The sequence below is a fragment of the Hibiscus syriacus genome, unplaced genomic scaffold, assembly GCF_006381635.1.
Source record: "Hibiscus syriacus cultivar Baekdansim isolate YM2019G1 unplaced genomic scaffold, ASM638163v2 tig00117034_pilon, whole genome shotgun sequence".
Classification (NCBI taxonomy): Eukaryota; Viridiplantae; Streptophyta; class Magnoliopsida; order Malvales; family Malvaceae; genus Hibiscus; species Hibiscus syriacus.
Window position 1 is genome coordinate 5,082,350 of NW_024063533.1, and position 24,824 is coordinate 5,107,173.

The window sequence follows — 24,824 nt, forward strand, 5'->3', positions numbered from 1 at the left end:
TTTAATTTTTTTACCGTTTTCTCAAAATTTAATCGATTTAGAAATTCTAAGATTGGAAACTTTGTTGTGGAGATTATAGACAACGATTCTTTAATAATGTGTTTAGATACATTTGCACGCAGATAGAAAATACATTAATAACTAGTATTGATATTTCAACAACACTCTAATGTCTTGGTATACAGAGAAGCAAATATGGATATAAAAGTCTGACCAATCAACCAACAATGATTCAAAGATCAAATGTCGTTATATATTCAGAGCAATCAACCTAAATGAAATGCGAGGGAAATCCCGACCATCATAATTTTGAGTAACAAGAAGGAATGATTTAATATGCGAAGAATGTCTTCCGAATACTATCCATTTCATCCAGCTCATGAAGATAGGATAACCGTAAACCAAAACCGTCTGAGAGAAACATAACTGATGTAGAAGTATATGCATATTTAAAATCTCAAAGGCGATCCATTTGGTTCTCAAACATTTAAAGCATCAGAAGCATTTCGGACTTATGATTTGGGTGGTACACGGGTAATGTAACAAAATGCATCTAAAAATTCTCGAGAATTAAACGCTAGAGCTTTTAATAATAATATTAAATAATGGAAGATACACACGTAAAGAATAAACCCCGGTATATTTAACAATGTAAACGGATAAAAATTCTCCGGTATAATGAAAATAATTGTAAATGACAAGTTGAGACGCTTGTCATGTACGCCTATTATCATTGCACCGGTAGAATTTTACCGTTTACATTATTAATTTAGCAAAGTATCGATAGTTTATACATGTGTACCCTTCAATTATTTTTGTTATTATTACAAGTTACAGCCCTCAATTATCGGGATTTTTAGTTGCCATTTGTTGCATTTCCCATATACCACCCATATCATATGTCCAAAACGTTTCTGACGCTTTAACTGTTTGAGAACCAAATGCATCACTGTTGACATTTTAAATCTGCAGCTGCTTCTACATCAAGTATGTTTGGCTAAGATAGTTTTGGTTTAGGGTTAACCTATCTGAATGAGATGCCTGAAATGGATAGCATCCGAAATTTATTCTTCGGATATTCAATCTTCCTGCTTGTTAACCAAAAATTACGATGGTCGGGATTTCCCTCGCGTTTAAAGGTGAAAAAAACAATGGAAATTAGGAATAATCAATGATAACATGCATATTGTCTAAGTTAATAAGTTTTGAAAAAGGTAAGTTGTTACCTTAGAAATGGAATTTGATATTACCTCCCATGCTTCTATTGAGTAAATTGTTGTTTGGATGGAACAAAGGCTCGGGCTAATATTTATAGTGGAGCCGAAATTTATATTGAAATTCAAACTCAAATTGAAATTTAAATATAGCCTTTGGTTAAATATGAAATGTAGTGTTAAATTGAACATGGAAATTGCATAATTGTCTGATATTGTTTAAGTAACATGCATTATGAACCATTAAGTGAGTAAAAGAAAATATTGATTCAGTTCAAAGCTGAGTTGTGAGTTGATGGGGTTGTCCCTCTTATCACATGGGAATAAAGTACTCACATGGAAGAGATAGATTGTTTTGTTATGCACAACCCATCCGAATTGAATATTTACTATATAAGTCACATGTTATACTGTGCAATATTAAAAGACACAGTTACTGTGTTATATGTTTCAGTATTTTTGAATCGAATGAAGGTATACTAACAATATAATCAAACCAAAACATACATACACAACAAATTTATACATAACAATGTTCAAATAATGTACCCACAACGAAATTAATCCAATGAAAAAGGGTTATTGCTAATGAAGTCCGAAATATTAGGCGCCTTCAACAAATTTTCCAAATACTCTCGTATGTTACCACCTTTTTCTGAGGACATATATAAATAATTTCAATTATCAAACTAATCAGGTACAATTTTACTAACAAGAAACTAAATTAGCATAATCAGGAATAAATTTGTGTCATACCTAGAGCATCGTCGTCCGAATGGGAAGCATCGTCGAAGGGATGTGGACATATTTAATTGTTTATCTATATAAAAACATAAATTGTTAATCAATCAATTTATGAACACCTGTTTAACTGGAAAAATATGGCATAAATATAATTTACCGGATTATAAATCATTTTTCACATTGAATCATCGACGAACAGTGTATTTAGGGCGTTAAAATCAGGATACTCATTCCAAACATCATTGAGATCTTTATAGTAGGTCACATTATCTTCTGTTTTGCACTTTCGTTGATCCTGTTTACAAACAGTTGAACATAAATATATAGGAATCATAGACAAATTAAACTCAGTAAAGTATAATGACATTCATCTTACCCAAACGAATAGAAACTGGTCAGAGAACAAAGGTAGTTTCTCAAGTACACGATCGATGTTATGCCTGAGATTATAATCAAGTTTGAATGTTAACATTTAATTGTATATTAACGATTTTGGCTATAGTAATTCAATTGCTCAACAGTTCTAACCTCATCTTGGATGACCAAATGGCAACAACAAAAATGCATATATGTTATAATCATGTTCTGAGGATAACATCTACAACATGAAGAAAATGAGATTAAAGTTGTACGCTTATATGTTAAAATAATGGATACAAATGAATAGAATTAAAACCTTTTAGATGTCTTGGGATGTAGGCAAGGACACCATTGACATAAAAAAATTACAAGTTTTCTTGCAGGCGGTGTTGCAGACACGATATACTTGTTTGGGTCTTCATCATCATCATCTTCATTGTCATCTTCATTGACCGCTTGGTTGTCCACATCTGTTAAAAGAAAATAAAATACATTTCACAGCGTGTAAATGTTTATAAACATAAATAATTAATTACCTAACTCATTTGATGTCATTGACGTAATTCGTCACGCAAGATGGAGACTTCATCGCGCAATGATGAAATATCGGCTCTCATTCCTTCACAAGGGAATCAATATGCTCCCGAAAATTGACCATGTATTCCATCACTGTTTTAATTGTGACATCATCTCCACCTGGAGCTTGTGGAGCTTCTTCCATCATTGCGTCTCCCATTGGTTGGTCGTCTTCATGGCCAATGGTGTAACACCCTCAACCCGTATCCGACCCGGATACAAGTCTGAGGTGTCGCATTGACTTTTCAAACTTTAATCTTTTAACGAAAACCAATGAAATTTAAAACTTTGATTAAAATAACATTGTCACTGCACACGAGTTAACCAAAATAAGACAAAACTAATCAGAGCATTTGAACTAACACTGTTCTTACATGCCAACACACTACATACAACAAAATACCTACTGTGACTTTACTTCTGATCTGATCGCTGAGTAGAGATAGGTTGATCTGCAAATTCCTATTCTTGATTCTCCTGCTCTTCGAAACCTACGTGTAAAAACACTTACACGCTAAGTCATAGACTTAGTGAGGCATAATTACATCATAAAGAATTATTAAAATATAAACATGTCGTCTACTATCCAAACACAATTACTATCATACCATCATTTATTATACCACATATGAGCCAATACAAATCGTAAATACCATATTAAGATACAACTATATACATCCTCGTTATGTCTTATTTAAGTCCATATACACTATTGATAACCCAAGGTATACGAGTATTATGAGATTGTGCACACGTATGCTGTCCCCACAGCTCCATGAATTTTCCGAAGGACCTATCCAGAGGTCATAAAGATCCTCGGTAACTATCCAGAGGTCATAAAGATCCTCGGTAACTATCCAGAGGTCATAAAGATCCTCGGTAACTATCCAGAGGTCAAAAAGATCCTCGGTAACTATCCAGAGGTCATAAAGATCCTCGGTAACTATCCATAGGTCCCGAAGAACCTAGGTAAACTATCCATATGTTCCTTAGAACATAGGTATACTATCCATATGTCTCGAAAGACATAGGTAGTTCTTTAACTCTTGGCATACCAACTATACTTACAGTTCTCATAACTCATCTCATGGCATTGTCTTTTACCTTATTACATATTCATACATCATATCACATTTCTTTTCTATAGCTCTTTATCACATGTTCATATGATCATCTTATTACCTATACCTTTTCATATAACCATTACATACATACATACATACATGTCATCCCTCATATGATTTCATATTCATATTCTGTATATTTCATATTCTTTCTTATGTCCTTTTCATACTTCTTATTTCATATTCTTATGAAATCATATTGATCATTTTAACTATTTCACATATTAACACATTTATCTACATATTTACACAACTCATATAATATATATATATATATATATTGTAACATGTCAATACATATGCTCATTCATACATATAAACCATAACAAACACAGCACACTTACTTCATACCTAATATAGATATCTCATAACTCACTCATATAAGCTATAATCTGGAACATAGACTTACCACAATCTGCATTATATCCCATAATGTATATGGTATGAATTCATATCATATTTAATAATATTGAATGAATCATGTATCAAGATATTAAATCTAGACTTATCGCAGTTCTAAAACTGAATATACTAACATAATCATGTTATGCATGCACTCACCTTAGCCTTGTTTGAATTGAATCAATTCTAACCCTTCGTTTTGAAACAAAGTCACGTTCCATATCTACATAAGCATAATTTTCAAGATGATTATCAGATGCCCAAGTCTTGAAATTAACCTCTAATATCCTACCAATTTAAGGGATTAATAGTTTAGTCTCTCTTGTTTCTTTTTTTCATTATGGGGGAATCGGTTCCCCCCCTTGGGGGTATCGATTCCCCTCTAGCATTCTGGAATTCATACTCGTTTGAGGGGGAATCGATTCCCCTTGAATGGGTACCGATTCCCCTAGCCCAGAAATCATTTTGAGCTCGAAAATCACCTTTTCAGCTCAAACCTTCCTATTTCACTTCCTTTAATACTCCTAACTTTAATACACATACTTAAACTTCTTATTCCCTAATCACTTCTTTAACTTCAAATCCATCATTCCTATGTAATTGCAAAATTATACTAGTTTGCAACATGTTCAAATTCCTATTCTAACACTTCCTATCCCTTAATTGACTTGATGACAAGTCAAATTCAACTTCCAATTCTCATATAAACTTTATTTCGATATTTCATTCAAAAACTTCAAATCTTTAAATCCTCATAAACTCTTCATTTTGTTATTTTAAAGCAAATTAATCCTTCCTTAATCTTACTTAGCATCTAATAATCAAAACTAAACTTAAATTTCAGCACATAATCAGCTCAAGAGAAAACTCACCTTTGCTTGGCTTCCCACGTGGAGAAGAGAAAATGAAGAAGAAAAGAGAGAAGAGATTTTTCTGGAAATCTCCCATCCTTATCCATATATATATATATATATCATTAATTATAATTTTCAAGTCTAATGACCATTTGCCCTTTAATTCTTTGGATAATTACTATAACTTTTAGGAAATATTTCCGAACAAATCATTAAACTATTAAATATTATACTTTAATCACCATATTCTGAATTTTACATTTTGGTCACTAACCCGTATTTTGGGATGTTACAAATCTCCTCCCCTAAAAATTCGTCCTCGAATTTTCATTGCACTAGGAGATAAGATATATCTACACATCTCCAATGCATTTTACTTTAACCTTTCTAAAATCCATAATGTAACTTATATAGACAGTAACCTCTATTTTCATCACTCCATACCAATAATCCATCTATATTATTATTATTATTATTATTATTTTTTATGGTTCAGATTCAACCATTCCATTTTCCTTTGTCTTATAAACTGATCACTGATGTACATATTCTTAAACTTTTCTATAACAATATTCTGCATCATTTGATCTTTTAATATCTCCTTATAAGAATCATCCCATACCTTATCTTATCAATGCAGCAAAGAAACTATTCTATTTCAGAATGATATAAATCCTCTAACATTATAATGGGACACTTTCAATATATCTTACTATACACACTGTACTCTAATAAATTGTCACTGTCATATTACTATGAATAATTTCTAATTAAATTCTCAATTCTTTCACCCATTCTCTACTCTTATATGGTTATACAAGCTCATATCAACTAATATCATAAAGCATTTACTGTACAATAGAAGATACCTGCTATTATCTCTGGATCCTCATTGTCTTCACTGATATTGAGATTATATACTCTAGCCGTAGAGCGCATTTCCTGTTGAGTAGAAAATTATGTCTGACTTCTTCCTCTACCTCTACCCCGTCCTCTCTGGGATATCGAAGCAGATCGCTCCGACTGCAGAGGCTTTCCTGTCCCCAGTGGACAATCTCTCATGAAATGTCTATTTCCCCACATCGAAAAGGCTCCAGATTCAACTCTACATGCCCCATCATGATATCTCTCACAAATCTGACAGTGTCTCTGTTGTGCTCTTCCATCACCAGACTTTCCTAATTGAGTCTGTCTAGCTCTCATATGATTTGATCCTCTAGCAGAGGATACCACTGATTCAGGCCTTACTTGGTATTGGAACCCAGAATCTCTACCTCTCTGGGTGGTACAGAGCTCGACGAAGCCCGTTCTTTGGAAGATTGAGCTTTCTGATCCCCAAACCGCTCGTTCTGAGCTCTTTCTAGAGCTTTAGCACGATTTACTACTTCCTGAAATGAGGACAAGTTCAAAACAATCAACATCTCTTTTAGCCTTGGTCGTAGTCCTTCAATAAACCACTCACATGCTTCTTTCTCTGTCCGAATCAATTCGGCCATAAATCGACTTAACTTGTTGAATTCACACTCACTCATATTCATACACTGTGCGATTCAGCTGTTTCAAATTCAAGAATTCTTGCTTCATTTCCCTGATGAACTGATCTCCTATATACTTGTGCTTAAACTCTTCTAAAAATAAATACCATGTTTTTTGATCATTTGGCATCCTATGAATAACATTCGTCCACCAGATTCTTGCTTGCCCACGGAGCAAAGAGACCATCCCATCTAGTTTCTCCATATCAGAGCAGTGGAGTCCCTCTAACATGATCTTTACATCATTAAGCCAAAGGTCCGCAACAACAGGACCTTCTTCGGCTTCACCTTTGAACTCTGGAGCTCCTAATCCTTTTAACTCTTTGGCTATATTAATCCTCTGCGTTGAGGATGCAGGAGTTTGGAAACGTGTCAAAAATAGTGCCCAACGTCCTGAAAAATACATTTTGATCTTGTACAGGCACTCCAGAGGGTGCATGTCCTTCACCTTGCCTGGCCAGGGCAGGTGAATTACTACTTTCAGCTAATCTATCATCTCTCGCTTCACCCCGAGAGCTATCTTGTCCGGACATCTAATAAGAGATAACCAAATATTTCTATTAGCTAAACAACATACTCATTATTCGTATCAGATCAGAAGTTCTTACTACTGTGTTGGCATGAACACTTTTTAAGACACTATGGACTCCGGTTTATGCTGAGAATCGAGTAAACCGTGGCTCTGATACCATTAAATGTAACACCCTCAACCCGTATCCGACCCGGATACAAGTCTGAGGTGTCACATTGACTTTTCAAACTTTAATCTTTTAACGAAAACCAATGAAATTTAAAACTTTGATTAAAATAACATTGTCACTGCACACGAGTTAACCAAATAAGACAAAACTAATCAGAGCATTTGAACTAACACTGTTCTTACATGCCAACACACTACATACAACAAAATACCTACTGTGACTTTACTTCTGATCTGATCGCTGAGTAGAGATAGGTTGATCTGCAAATTCCTATTCTTGATTCTCCTGCTCTTCGAAACCTACGTGTAAAAACACTTACAAGCTAAGTCATAGACTTAGTGAGGCATAATTACATCATAAAGAATTATTAAAATATAAACATGTCGTCTACTATCCAAACACAATTATACTATATACCATCATTATTATACCACATATGAGCCAATACAATCGTATAATACCATATTAAGATACAACTATATACATCCTCGTTATGTCTTATTTAAGTCCATATACACTATTGAGAACCCAAGGTATACGAGTATTATGAGATTGTGCACACGTATGTTGTCCCCCAGCTCCATGAATTTTCCGAAGGACCAGAGGTCATAAAGATCCTCGGTAACTATCCAGAGGTCATAAAGATCCTCGGTAACTATCCAGAGGTCATAAGATCCTCGGTAACTATCCAGAGGTCATAAAGATCCTCGGTAACTATCCAGAGGTCATAAAGATCCTCGGTAACTATCCATAGGTCCCGAAGAACCTAGGTAAACTATCCATAGTTCCTTAGAACATAGGTATACTGTCCATATGTCTCGAAAGACATAGGTAGTTCTTTGACTCTTGGCATACCAACTATACTTACAGTTCTCATAACTCATCTCATGGCATTGTCTTTTACCTTATTACATATTCATACATCATATCACATTTTTCTTTTTCTATAGCTCTTTATCACATGTCATATGATCATCTTATTACCTATACCTTTCATATAACCATTACATACATACATGTCATCCCTCATATTTCATATTCATATTCTGTATATTTCATTCTTTCTTATGTCCTTTTCATACTTCTTATTTCATATTCTTATGAATCATATTGATCATTTTAACTATTTCACTATTTAACACATTTATCTATTTACACAACTCATATAAATATATATATAATATATATAATATATATATATATATATGTAAATGTCAATACATATGCTCATTCATACATATAAACCATAACAAACACATCACACTTACTTCATATACCTATATATATCTCGTAACTCATTCATATAAGCTATAATCTGGAACATAGACTTACCACAATCTGCATAGTATATCCCATAATGTATATGGTATGAATTCATATCATATTTAATAATATTGAATGAATCATGTATCAAGATATTAAATCTAGACTTATCGCAGTTCTAAAACTGAATATACTAATTAATCATGTTATGCACATGCACTCACCTTAGCCTTGTTTGAATTGAATCAATCTAACCCTTCGTTTACTTTGAAACAAAGTCACGTTCCATATCTACATAAGCATAATTTTCAAGATGATCAGATGCCCAAGTCTTGAAATTAACTCTAATATCCTACCAATTTAAGGGATTAATAGTTTAGTCTCTTCTTTCTTTTTTTTTTTCATTATGGGGGAATCGGTTCCCCCCCTTGGGGGTATCGATTCCCCTAGCATTCTGGAATTCATACTCGTTTGAGGGGGAATCGATTCCCCTTGAATGGGTACCGATTCCCTAGCCCAGAAATTCATTTTGAGCTCGAAAATCCTTATTCAGCTCAAACCTTCCTATTTCACTTCCTTTAATACTCTAACTTTAATACACATACTTAAACTTATTCTTATTCCCTAATCACTTCTTTAACTTCAAATCTAGTCATTCCTATGTAATTGCAAAAATTATAGTTTGCAACATGTTCAAATTCATATTCTAACACTTCCTATCCCTTAATTGACTTGATGACAAGTCAAATTCAACTTCCAACTCAAATAAACTTTATTTCGATATTTCATTCAAAAACTTCAAATCTTAAATCCTCATAAACTCTTCATTTTGTTGTTTTAAAGCAAATTAATCCTTCCTTAATCTTACTTAGCATCTAATAATCAAAACTAAACAAATTTCAGCACATAATCAGCTCAAGAGAAAACTCACCTTTGCTTGGCTTCCCACGTGGAGAAGAGAAAATGAAAGAAAAGAGAAGAGATTTTTCTGGAAAATCTCCCATCCTTATCCATATATATATATATATATATATATATATATATATATATATATATATATATATATATCATTTAATTATAATTTTCAAGTCTAATGACCATTTTGCCCTTTAATTCTTTGGATAATTACTATAAACTTTTAGGAAATATTTCCGAACAAATCATTAAACTATTATACTTTAATCACCATATTCTGAAATTTTACACTTTTGGTCACTAACCCGTATTTTGGGATGTTACAAATGGGGTCCATTTTCTCCCTCTTTTGATCTAATCTGATATCCTTGACACTCTTCCAACTGACATTTTCAACAAAATCATATCCCGATCTAGTAATAAATAACATGTCAATCTTGCGGGTTAATCAAACAGGGGCGTCATGCGAAAAATCAACTTTTCTCTTATTCAACATATGAGTGATGACACATCCATATGGTAGTGAAGTTGAAATTAATGCTGCATTTGTCACTATATATACAATTGAATTAAATATCAGTTTAGTAATATTTGGAGCCGTTTTAGATCTATACTTTGCTATCCACCAATAATCGCTCTATCGAATCGTTGAATATTTTCCCCCAGTAGGCCGAATAAACCAAGTGAGCATTTTGTGAAACACCATCGCCTCTACATCTAGGTGAATTGGGCTATTTATAGCAACCCGTTGTATTGTAGTGTCTAAATCATTTTCATCTAAATCCCCTTTATTCTGTATACCTATACCCTTCGTAATAGTATCTATTTATATATATATATATATCATTCCCCATGACATGGGTATTAATTCCTATTATATTACTCTTATTAGGCTCACGTTGGAAGGAAGCATTGTTGTAGAATACTCTAAATAGGTTGGGGTAATATTTTGGTTCTACACCAAGGAATTCAAGCCAACCCCAAGATGTAAATATGGATTTAAAACTAAAACCATATTTATCATCGAACAAGAAACCCAAGTCAATGACACGTTCATGACGAATCTTCCTTACTTTGAAATTGCTCTGCCATCTTTCTTTCTCCTCATCGAATCTAAAGTTTAGTGTTTTGAACGACCTGATTTGCTTAGAAGAATCAATTGGTTGAGAAGGAGGTTGTCGTTGAGAAGAGCTTGGTTGAGAAGAGCTTTGAGAAAGACTGTGCCTCTGACGCTGACGTTTTGGAGCAAATTTGGGTGTAAATAATGTTACATTGGAAGACAAACACATTAAGGAAAAAATAGTCCAATCTAGAAATCAATCAAACCCATAAAAATCGATAAATTTACCTAAATATCTGATCGTAACTGTTATGAGAACGCTGGTATTCGTCGCATTCGAAGAGTTCTCTTCTGCCTTTAGGTTTAGGGTTTTTCGATTTAGAGTTTGTATCGATTATAATCTATAAATAATGAAGGGGAAAAAACACGTGAAATTTAAAAAGGTATCGACACAAATTTAAAAAGTGTTGATACATTATGTTGATCGCTTTTCTAATTAAACTGGTATATTTATACCGATTACATTGTAAATTTACTTATTACATTATAATTATCGATTTCGATGTTTTTGGGATCGATACTTTTTATAAATATATCGACACTTTGTGTGTGCACCTCGTTGGGCATTGATTCTGGACAAAGAGTATTGACACAAAGTTAAAAAGTGTTGATACATTATATTGACCGCTTTTCTAATTAAACTGGTATATTTATACCGGTTACATTGAAAATTTACCTATTACATTATAATTATCGGTTTTGATGTTTTTGGGATCGATACTTTTTTATAAATGTATTGGCACTTTATGTGTGCACCCTTTTGGACATTCATTCTGGACAAAAAGTATCGACACAAATTCCATAAGTGTCGATACATTATGTAGACCTATTCTCTCATAAAAATGGTATATTTATACCGGTTAAATTGAAAAATTATATATTATATTATAATTATGGGTTTCGATATTTTTGGGATCGATACTTTTTATAAATGTATCGACACTTTATGCGTGCACCTAGTTTGGGCATTCATTCTGGACAAAAAGTATCGACACAAACATAAAAAGTGTCGATACATTATGTTGACCTATTCTCACATAAAACCGGTATATTTATATTGATTACATTACAAAATTACATATTACATTATAATTATGGGTTTCGATGTTTTTGGGAATAATACTTTTTATAAATGTACCGATACTTTATGCGTGCACCCCTTTTGGGCATTCATTCTGGACAAAAAGTATCGACACAAATTCCACAAGTGTCGATACATTATGTAGACATATTCTCTCATAAAACCGGTATATTTATATCGATTACATTGAAAAATTACATATTACATTATAATTATGTGTTTCGAAGTTTTTGGGATCGATACTTTTTATAAATGCATCGACACGTCTGTTTACCTATTCTCTCATTAAACCAGTATATTTTACGTATTACTTTATAATAATTAGCTTCGATGGTTTTAGGGTCGATACTTACAATAAATGTATCGACACATTTTTTTGGAAACTATACGTTTGGGAACCATACTGGACAAAATGTTGGAAACAAATCTTTGTGTTTATTAATTTTGTCATTAAAAAAGTATATTTTTACCACCTACATTGTAAATTTACCTATTACTTTAAAGTTATTGAATTTTGTAGTTATTGTACATACCTAAATATGGAATGACCATTCAATCCCGCATATGATGACAATTATGTTAGTGATATTTGAAATATTGTAGACAACGATCTCCATATATCGTAATTATCAACATGACTCCTACTGTGTATAAGAAACATGTACAAAAACCTATTGCTAACTTTTCTTATGTCATACATAATTACATTCACATACAAAATTATAATTCGTTTACAAAATTATAAATCTTATACAAAATTAACCCTACATTTACATCATCGCTTTCTTTTGTTATTCTTGTGTCTCATGGCAGCATTTGTCATTTCCTCTCTTAGTTTATTTTGATTGTGGCTTACAAGATCGTTTAATATTCACATACGATCCCAATGTCCAACAACCTATATTCAAATTGTCAGTACGTTAAGTATTGTAAACCACAACATTCAATCTACAACTTTTAATAATTTAACCACAAACTAATTTTTAATTCCACTTACAAAATCACCAGTTGCCCCTCTAGAACTGATCGGTTCCATCCGCATCATCACATAAATGTTGCAATCATATCTGTTACAAAATTTGAATACCACACATGTCAATTATGAAATCTGCATAAATTAAGATTTCTATTTATGATAACATCTCATACCTATTCAATTGCTCATTCATCTTATGCTCTACAAATTTGAAATTTTTCAAGGGGACCTTTCCTATAGATCCACATGCTTTTACCCAATTGCGTTTCTTTTTATAAATATCTAATATTTTTATCTGCATTAAAAAATATTAAGTTATGATCCAAACAAATTATGCATTATAATTTACATAATTTCCTTTTATACATAGCAATCTCTTAGCATTATTCACTCTCTGTTTAGTTGCTTCAGATGTAAACAAACTATCATATACCGTTGCAACACATTCTACTATATCTAACACCAACATATACCAATGTGAATTATGGTAGTTTATTGTGATCATGATCATCAACAAATTTCACACCCAAATTGATAAAATTCAACATTATATATCCGAAAACAACATTTGCAATTCGTATGTGTCTTACCTTCTCACAGTCGGTGAATTTCACATGATTATCCAATATGGGACCCCAAAAGCTCGCAATACCCTCAACATTTACTTTGTTGTTGGTCTCCAACGCCTGTTACTGCAATTACGCGACAATCATTATTAATTTACCATCTATAATACTACTTTTCAATATTTATTAATTTAACTCACCGCTAAGTGGTATGGAAGGTATCCAATCCTCCGGAGTGACTTTTTCGAATCGTAACATACTGTCCAGGCGAGCAAATCAATAAACTAACAAAATTAATTACACAATCAGAACATATTCAATAAGTTTTAACATTTTGTACTTTCTACTTACCACACCGCCAACCCATTCTGTAGGCTTCAACGTTGCAACATCGGATATACTAGCATATTGATTTCCCATTGAGATTGCAGAATATCTGTATAAATCATTAGGATTAATATCTTATCATGAAATATTTAAATATCGCTCACAAATCAATATATTTCACTTACTCCGATTCTAACCTACTATTCCATAAATAATCACACATTGCAGCTTCGAGCTCATCAATTCCGCTTGGAATATCCGTTTTTTCAACCTACAATTTTGCATATAAATTTTTGTCACAACAACATGATAAAAATCAAATTAAATTTTCTTTTATTCAACTTACCTTTTGCTTCTTCTTCTGGGGTGCAGGACATTTCGAATCCAAATCTGCATATATAACACTCTTCGGTGTATATATCACATCAACATCATTCCTCCTCATTTCCTCCATCTTTTCTTCTTCCTCCATATTTTATTCTTCATATTTTTTCAGTTCATCGTATTTTTGCTCTACATAGCTATTCATCTCTTTTATTTCACCCTTCGTTTTTCCAAATCATCCAAGTTTTTCTCAACCACCCCCTTCACCCCCCGTAAGTTCACTCCTCAATTCCACAACCTCCTTGACCACTCCATCAATTTTTCCACCCGTCACTATCTTAAGTTCACTCCTCAACACCTCAACTTCTTTTACCACTCCATCTATTTTTCCTTCCACTTCCCCTTTATGTCTCTCAAGTGTCTCTTCGACTCTTGATTGTCTTTGCAGAATATCAAAAAGGATTTTTTTAAATCAGCCAATTCAGACTTCAAAATGTTGAATTTAATCTGTTTTCCCTCACCATCATCCCCCTGACCGTCATCCACCCCTACAACCATCTTTTCTTCCTTCTCATCTGCCTCCACTACCTAATCTGTCTCCTCTACCTCCTTGCCAATAACCTTCAAAATTAAATTACAATATTAAGACATTGATTATATTCTTAATATTATTTAATTACATTTATTACTCTTTCTTGCTTCCTCGGTCTATCCAACTTTAACTTCGCCATCACTCTAACCACATCTTCCTTCCCCCATACACGGATGTGTGCCACTCCGATTCTTTCATAAGCCGGTAAACTATCACAGCCCGACCAAAAATCGAACAGTGCAACCTACATTTATAATAAAAATTATCATTTTATATAATAGCTATACTATCATTTTATATAAAAAAACAAAAAACATTCTTCAACTCAGTTACCTGTAAGATTGCTATGCACCCTTTGAGGTATCTCTGGCTGCCCTTTTGAAAGGTGATTTTTGATTCAATCAATCCCGAATGGTCATATTCAGCCCAATTGAATTCACCCTTCAAGCCTTCATCGCAAATGAGCTTCATATTGTCCTTTTTCGTTGACGTATCACCAGTTGGACAAAGAAAGATCCCGACAAGGTACAATAGAACTCAGCCTTCAGGTCATCCCCCCCGTAAGATCCACTTTTGATATCCTCTTCAACTTCAGCATATCTCACATTCTACTTCAAACCATATTTGGAGGCAAGTGCTTTCACGTTCTTACTCTTACAGACTTCTACAATACTTTTACCTTCATTTCGTACCCCAAGATGGCTTCAGCATATGGGACCCCCAAAGGAAATAAATAATTACCATATTTTGCAATACATTGTTGTACATCAAATTGCTCCATCAAGGATCGACACAATTCCCTCCGAATAGGTCGATCCCTTACTCCTACCAACGATCCAAACCCCATTTCTTCCAGCACATTCAACTGATCTATCTCCTTAAGGTGTTCAATTAATGAATTCACCCTTTTTATGCTGCACCATGTCGACACTTCCTACATTTTTTAACAATATATAATGTTATTGTTCTTATATATTTTGTATCAATGTATTTACAAGTTTAATGAATACCTTCTTGTCATGTGCTTTCCACTATTCTTTGTATTCTTCACTATCCTTCTTTGACTGTGCGATGAAAGGTTACTTCTCAACATCACTCATCGAATTCCATTTCTCCAACACATCATTTCTCACCTAATATTAAGCATAAACATTTATTAATCAATATATTAACGCTAAATAATACTCAATGTCTAATTCAATTTACATACCGAACTGATATGTTTGCCACCTTCCTTCATCTTTTGGCATTCGGTCATACTGTCAACATTTAAAATTTGTAATCAATTTAAAGTTCTTAAATACCTTAATCTAATTACCATTTCAACAATAATAACAAAAAGACATTGATACTTACTAGAAGTACATATATCCACCCTTTGGTTGCTTTTGAGCCTCAACCTCAATTTCAAAGTCATCTTCGCCACCAACAATTCCAAGATCCTTTGACTTCATTTTTCCTTCATATATAAGTTTACGTAAATCAAATCAAATATTGGTTACATACACTTTATTCAATATACAAATATCGATAAATACTCTTGCAGTAAAACGGTTTCCTTCAAAAGAATTTGAATACTACAACAAGTGTCGGCACATTTATACAACCTACAATATCATTTTCTACCTATAATATTATAAATAGGTATCCATATTTATTTTCTACCTATAATATTATATAATCGGTCTCAAATCCTTCTTGGCTTCGATTCGAAATCCTCAAACCAAACCCAAAAACCCTAATCCTTATTTCCTTCAAACGAATGGGAACACTCAATACTCCAAGTATCGACACATTTATATAACCTATAATATTATTTTGTACCTATAATATTTAATAAAAGTATCGATATTTATATTTTACCTAGAATATCACTTTCTACCTGTAATCGATCTCAAATGCTTCTTTACTTAAAAAACCCCAAACAACACATAAAAACCATATTTTCGATTACTGTAATAATAAAAAACTAGGGTTTCAACAACATACTTTTCGATTCTACTGCAGCAACAAACAAACAAACTTCACTTTAGAAACGCCTTCTGAAATGCAGCAACAATTACACTTCGATTTCAAAAACTCGTTCGTCGTCTATATATTTTTAGAGGAAATTTAGCTATGCCCTTTATATTTTCACCGGATATGTTATTTATATTTAATCGATACAATACCCAAAGTTTCGATACTTTTATGTCAGTTGTCGATACTTTCGATAGGATATTTACCTATTTCTTTAAAATTATCGATAAGTTATTACGCATACTTATTAAAGTATCGACACTTTCAACATATCCGGAAGCGATTTACCGGTTTTGTCATTTCGAGACCGGTTTTGTCATATTTTTATATTGTTATGGATTGATACATTTTTATAAAGTATCGATACTTTATAGGGGCTATTACTGCTTGTCTTTTAAATTCCAAAAGTGTCGATACTTATAATACAATATCGACACTTTCAACATATCTGGTAGCGTTTTACCGGTTTTGTCATTTTGAGACCGATTTTATCATATTTTTACTTGTTATATTGTTATGGATCGATGCATTTTTATAAAGTATTGACACTTTATAGGCGTTATTACTGTTTGTCTTTTTAAATTCAAAAAGTGTCTATACTTATAATAAAGTATCGACACTTTCAACATATCCGGTAGCACTTTACCAGTTTTTTCATTTTGAGACCGATTTTATCATATTTTTACCTGTTATATTGTTATGGATCGATACATTTTTATAAAGTATCGACACTTTATAGGCGCTATTACTGTTTCTCTTTTAAATTCCAAAAGTGTCGATGCTTATATTAAAGTATCGACACTTTCAACATATCTGGTAGTGCTTTACCGGTTTGGTCATTTCGAGATCAATTTTGTCATATTTTTACATATTATATTGCTATGGATCGATACATTATTTATTTGTATCGACACAAACTGACAAGCTAGGTTTGTCGGTTGCCAAATTTTTTAATATTTCTTCATGATTTCCACCTACAACATTATTATTACTCAACATTTCCAGTAGCACTAAACCGATTTTATTAAATATCTTTTAATGTATCTGGTCACGCCGTATATTAACCGTATATTAGTCCACCTTTCCTGAGACAACCCCTATTTACAAGAGTCTCTGGCAGACTGAAGAGTGTCGGAAGAGAACAACAGAAAATGAATATTAAAAATAAACTGACAAAGAAAGATATTTTGAAATGACGAAAAACGACTTTTTTTACTTGATATTTAAAGTAAATTACATATTTATTTATCTGCTTATTTCTATAGTTTCATTTCATTTATTTAAGCTTTAAATGTATCATTCTCCCCCTAAATTATATTGTTTATTCCGAGTTACTTCTTAAAATATTTTTCAAAATGTTTTACTCCTTAAAATTTAAATTGTAACTTTATTTACCTTAAACCATTAATTCAGTTAAAAAATATATGGGTAAATTATATATTTAGTCACTTAACTATTTATGCAGTTCTATTTGAGTTATCCAACTATTTTTTTCTTCAAAATCATCACTAAACTTAAATTTTTGTTATGTTTTGGTCACCCAATTCGATTCAATTTATTTTTAAAATTTAATACATAAAAATTCATTTATAATATTTTTTTACTCCACAAATAAATTTAATTTGTAATAATAAATAACATTATACGATGAATAATAAATAATATATTAAGCTATATGGAATGTAAATAACATATGACTTAAATTATAAATAATAAAATTGACAACAACAAAAGAAATCGAAACCAAACCAAAATTTAAGTAGAAAATAGTTATTAAAATTGCATCCAAATTCTAAAGAAATCCACACCAAAAAAAGTTGGAATCGGATTTTTGCAAGTTATTTCTCATAGCAAGATATAGGTTTTCAAACAATTAAAATAAAAAAAAAGGAAATATTTGGAGAAAAAAAAACTAGACAACTAAAGATGTTGATTGATGGAAATGTAAACAGTGCAATCGACGATGAAGGTTTGTGAAATCTAAGAAAGGAATGATGAGAAAGAAATAAGAGGAAAAATTGGGGATTAGGGATATTATAGGTTTTCTAGTAGGACCTTCAAAACTATGAGTTGAATTTCGTTTGGTTTCATAAAAACACTTGAAATATATGTAAATTTAAAATTTTTTAAAATATAATTAAAATATTTTTAATTTTAAAATCAAATCTCATAACTTTCAAAAAATTGATCTTTATATTTTATACTTGTAACTTTTTTAAAGTGTTGTTGATGATGTATGTGAGATCGGTAAGTAAATAACTTAGGGTGCATGAGATTAGGATGATCAATGTTTCATTGTACGTTGTGCAATCCTCGTTTATGATATTTTAATTAAATAATTAATATTTCTTTTAATAGAATTTTAATTACATACAATTTAAGATATTGTTTATTAGTTATCTATTCTAAATTAAATTTATGTGTGGAGTAAAAAATATAATATAAATGAATTCTTATATATTAAAAATTTTAAAAAATAAATTGAATCAAAATGGGTGACAAAAACGTAACAAAAACTTAAGTTTCATGATGATTTTGAAGAAAAATATAGTTGAGTAACTCAAACAAAACCACATAAATAATTAAGTGATTAAATATGTAATTTATATGCGTGTTTTTTAAGGAAGCTAATGGGCTTGGGGCAAATGATTTAAACTTTAGAGGGCAAAACGTCCCAAAAAATATTTTAAGGGGCAAGTCAATACAAACGGTATAGTTTAAGGAGCAATGGTTCATTTAAGCCTTTGGTTAATTACACTTTTTAAAATTACATTTGTTAAGTAATCTCAATGATTGTTATTTCTAGAGATTCTGAGTTTGATCATAAATGATTGTAGGGTATTTAAACGTTCATTATCAAATGATCGGAAGTTTTTAGAACATATATTAATATTTGTAATCATCCTAAATTAATAAAAAAATATAATTAATATTACATTTTATCACCTTATTAAAAAATAAACAAAACTGAAAATCCCTTTATAAATTTAGCAAATAACGTTGTTTTGCGGAAGGTCAAAACGCTTTGGTCAAATCTAATTGTTTTATGAACCCTATCTACCATGTTATCGATGGTCTTAATCAATTAAAATAATTTATCTTTATCTTCTTCTTTTTCATGTCATTTACACGCAAATACTTTATTTTTCAAATAAATTTCTTCATAAATACATATAAAATCTAAATTTAAGGATTATTTTTAGGACATTCATTAATGCCTTTTATTCTCCAAAAACACATCAAAACCCACAGTTCATTAGTTTTACCTTACGATGAATCTGCACTGTGAGTTTGTAAAATAATCCACCCTTGAGCAAATAATATATACATATTCATCATAAGGTGAAGCTAATGGACTCAGTGCAGGTTTCGAATCAATCCGAACGCATAAATTTCACAATATCGTGCCGCATCTTCTTTGATTCGCACGAAAAAACTCTTACATCTAATTCTTTTAAATCGAATAATATTTTCGCACTGTAATGTCAAGATGAACCGTGAACTTTGTTGTGTTGCTGGAGAAGAAAAGGCAATAATGAATACCCTAAAAATAATTCTTAAATTTAGATTTAATATTGATATGCATTATTGAAGAAACTTATTTGGAAAATAAAATCTGTGTAAATTACATGAAAAAAAAGATTGATGTGTATTCTTTAAATTGGTTAGAATCATGATGATGTCGTGAAAAAGGTTCATGAAATAATATCTCGTAGTATAGGTTTTATTGTAATTTTATTGTAACTTAACTAACTCAATTAGGCTGTTAGTAGATATTTAATGAATCGGTTATATTCCAACTCAATTTTCCTTACAGGGACTGAACTATGTATTAATTTGATATTAGGCTATATAAAATTATGGGTAGTGGCCTAGAAAGTCTTGAGACCTACAGTTTATTTTTTTCCCTTTATTTGTTCTTGCTTATACTTTGTCCTAACTCCTAATCCATTTCATTTCAGTTTATTAGTATATACAATTTGGTTCAACTATTCGAAAAGATTGGAATTGAAGTTTCAAATTTTACTTATTCCATTCAACATATCTACAAAAAAGAATGACGTGGAAGAAGAGTGGGAAATTATATTATTATACAGTCGAAAATTACTTGGTGAATGTATTTATGTTTGGTCTCACACGTTCTGTTCCTTAGATGTTAGAATTAGGAGTTAACCATCCAAAAACTTTCAAAATGGATCATTTTCTATGGATTTTCATTATTTTCTTGTGCTTAATTATAACAACGTTAATTTTAGATTTGAGTTCAAGTTTTTGTTTAGGTCATTCGAATTGGGGCTTGAGGTTTTTTAAGTAGGCCAGTTTTTGTTTAGTTCCTCTCAAGTTTGAGTCGATTTAGATTTATACTGATTCGAATTTAGGGTAGATAAATTTAGATTGTTAAGACTTTTTATAAGCAAGTCTAATTTGAGTTCAAATTGATGAATTCAGGTTGATAGTTGTCAGAATTGACAGATCTATCTGCATTCATACGTGAATAAATGGTGATCACTTTAGTAGAGAGCAAAAAGTAGTTGAAAGAAACAGGAAATTTGGAGTTTCCAGCTTGCACCATAATTGGCAACAACAGTTTGCACATTCTTATTGCCGGTAAACATAATCAATCAAAGCAACGGAGATCAATCACAAATACATAAGACACCACCATGGATGACTTGAACATCATTTGTTTGCAAAATGAAGTTCAACTTCTAAAAGCCGGAAACAACGATAAGGTTAGACGAATGAGTGTGCACCTCATCCAGGCCCACCAAAATTATTGCGACTGAAATGCAGCCATTCTCCGTAAATCCCCAGTGACATTGAATCTCCTAAGCAGTTTTCGGCACTTTATCAGGCATAATGTTATCGGGAAGGATAAGCTCAGGAGGTGTCTCACGAACAACCCCAAGCATCGAATCATATTCCTCGTCACGGCGCGCAAATTTCTTGCGGAGCATCGTCTCTAACTCGATTTCATCAAAGCCCTTTTCATTTTCAGCTGCATGAACTTGTGCCAAATTGGTATAATTTAGGGCTGACTGGGAAATGAATGCCATCTCTTCTTCTGTTAGCTTTCTTAGGAACTTGGCTGGGTTACCTCCCCAAACCTGAAATTGTAAAGAAAAATGTATGTTAGCAAATTTAGAATTTATTTATAAGATGTTTTTTTGAGCTAAAAAGTTGGATCAGTTCATTCCCCTTGTGTAAGTCTATTTTATTTAACTTCAAGAAGACCACTAGCAAAACCACCACCAAGGTTTCTTGTCAAACCTTGGCAGTGGCAAGTTCCCTCTCCCTCGACATTCATTTTTTATGACAAATGCAGGTTGGGTCATGCTTCCATTTTCAGAAAGGGGTAAACATTACTAGTTACAACTACGATCTCTAGCTTTTAGAAAAAGAATCGTATATTGTTCAATGCTGACTTCAGTACTACTGCTAACTAGTAACTATCATATCTATTTTACCTATTTCATGTATGATGTATCTTCAAACTATAAAAATTTGCATCTAAGAACAAATAAAAAAGTTATGATGTTAAATAAAATAGATATGATTTAAAGAAAGAATAACACTCAAATGTCAGTGAAAAAGTGCCCACAGACCTCTCCACATGGGATCCTAGTGTTCTGCCTCACAAGAGCACCGGCAGCAACCATGGCATGCTTCTCAACATAAACACCATCTAATAGGGTAGCCCCCATACCAACAAATGCTTCATCCTCAACAGTACATCCGTGTAAAACAGCACTATGACCTGCCCAGTTTCAATCAGCGATTACTTTTTTCTTGATATTAAAACCACAGACAAGGGCTACTTTTAAGGATGGACCACTCACCAACAGTAACATTACTTCCAATAATAGTTGGTAAAACCTTCCCACTTAAGTTAGGTTTTGCAACATGAACAAGGGAGTTATCTTGGATATTTGTTCCATGCCCAATACTGATGCTATTGACATCACCTACACCCATCAAAAGTAAGATTCAGAAAAGAAATCAAGGATGGAGTCATAGCATGGCACAACACACAGAGATAAGAGAGAGGGAGGACGGAGAGGGAGGGAGTGAGTAATTCAAGTTCCATAAGATACAAGCTGAGTTTTACATCAATCTCAATTTTAATAGGAACACCATAAATGGATGGATCAATGAGGGATTATGAATTTTTTATGTTTCTTATCACTTTAAGAGCTAGATAATCATCATTCTATGAGATTCCCATAAATCATACAAAATATAGTTTTATTACAAGTTTCTAACCCCAGCTCCCTCATTAAAAATTTCGTAGTTTTGTCTTTAAGCAATAAGATACCATAATGTTAGAAAAGCACTAAGAACTAAGATCACCATATCATACAAATACATTCCTTACAGTCATTCGCCTAACCACATAATTGCTTCCACTTATAAAACATCAGCAGTGTTCTAAAATGTCATCATGGAACTTGGTTGTAAAAATGTTCCATCTTTCAGACAAGATATGCAATTTATGATAATATACCAACAAGTTTGGTGCATGCTTGGTACAAAGTAACAAACAACATCCTTAAACCCTAAACTTCCATAAAAACAAAAGAGAAATAATTTACAAAATAAATGGCGTTTACCACAACTCAATTAATAAAAAGCTAGACTGCTTACCTCTAAAAACACATCCATACCAGATAGAAGAACCCCGTCTGACATGAACATCGCCGATGACGGAAGCGCTGGGTGCTACAAAGGCATCTCTATCAACAGAGCCGGCCCATTATATGTGCCATATGGGCCTTAGCCCAGGGCAACATAATATTGGGGGCATCAGTTTATAAGCACATATATACAGTATATATATATTTGACTTAAAAATTTTAGCCCAAAATCCAGTGAAACGAGCTGCCAGCGCCGCACACTAGCTCTATCCTTGTCGTCATCACCAAATTTGTAAGCAGTAACCCAAATCATCAAAATTCAATATCTACCAAATCATCCACAAAATCAAAGAAGAAAAAGCAACCTAAATTCCTAAATTTTCTGGATTTAACTTCACCAAATAACGAAGAAAATCAATAAGAGGACAAGCAGGATTCGGTGGAAAAAAATAGAAAATGTGAACCATTTCGAGCACATAAAGGGGAAGAAAGAGGATTTGAAAAAACCACTCAAGAAAAGAAGGATCATTAGCAAGAGAAATACAAGAAAAAGGAGTGAGCAAAGGCAACTATTCGATTAAAAATTCTCATCCTATTCGAAATACTTGTAACAGAGAGAGGAGGGTTTATTTTTTCTTTGAAAGGAAAACAATTGTAACAGTGAGAAGCGAAAGTCTTGTTTACCTGTTAATCGTTGGTTATTGGAGGATCGTTGGAGTCTTCATTGGAAAGACTTACGGTTTTCAAAGGGTAAGAGATAGAAAGAAGCTCGGTTTAGGTTCGGAAGTCTCGTTTGTTTGATCCAAAATGGTTTTGTTTATTTAAATATAGAAGTTTTGTCTTTTAATAATTCAAAGGGCGATATGAAATTTTGCATTCCCGACTGGCTTTGATTTTTTTAATATATATTTATTTTACTAAAATAAACCTGAGCTGGGTGGGTTGATAGTCAATAATCAAAGTGGATTGAAACTTAAAGAACCAATGAAGGGGTTCCACCGCTTCAACTTACTCATTTTTTGCATGTTTAGTCGGCACACTCATTTCTTTCATGTTTAGTCGGCAAACTTAGAATATTTAGTTTTTTTGGGTAAATTAAATTTTATTCACTAAAGTCAAAGGGTAAATTAGTTTATAGTCCCCAAAACTTAGGTGTCTTTTTGTAAATTAGTTTGATGAAAAAAAAACAGTGGCTAAATATTGAGTTTATGGGCTTGTTTGATTGTTTGAATTTTGATTGTGTAGTGGCAAACTTAGTTTGATGAAAAAAACAGTGGCTAAATATTTTCGTTCAAGATATTTTTTAGAGTGAATCCTTCTGATTATTTTGATTTCATCATTAATTTTCGAGATCAGTTGATTGTGAGAAAGAACAAGTCAACAACATAAACTTCGGTCACTGGTCAGGTTGTATCTTTCCTTGCTAATATATTTGTTTTATTGTTTACTTGCTACTATATTTGTTTTATTGATTACTTTTAAATATGTTACCTCGA

General features: G+C 32.3%; 1 protein-coding gene across 1 annotated transcript; it reads right to left on the minus strand.

The window, feature by feature from the left end:
- Positions 1-314: 314 nt before the first annotated feature.
- Positions 315-23,444, minus strand: LOC120196505 (gamma carbonic anhydrase 1, mitochondrial-like; the record flags this gene model as incomplete). The annotated part of the gene is made up of 5 exons (XM_039198307.1): positions 315-334; positions 21,516-21,801; positions 22,300-22,451; positions 22,534-22,659; positions 23,339-23,444. Coding segments are annotated over 4 exons (663 nt in total), but the record flags the coding sequence as incomplete, so codon positions are not given.
- Between the last annotated feature and the right edge of the window lie 1,380 nt (positions 23,445-24,824).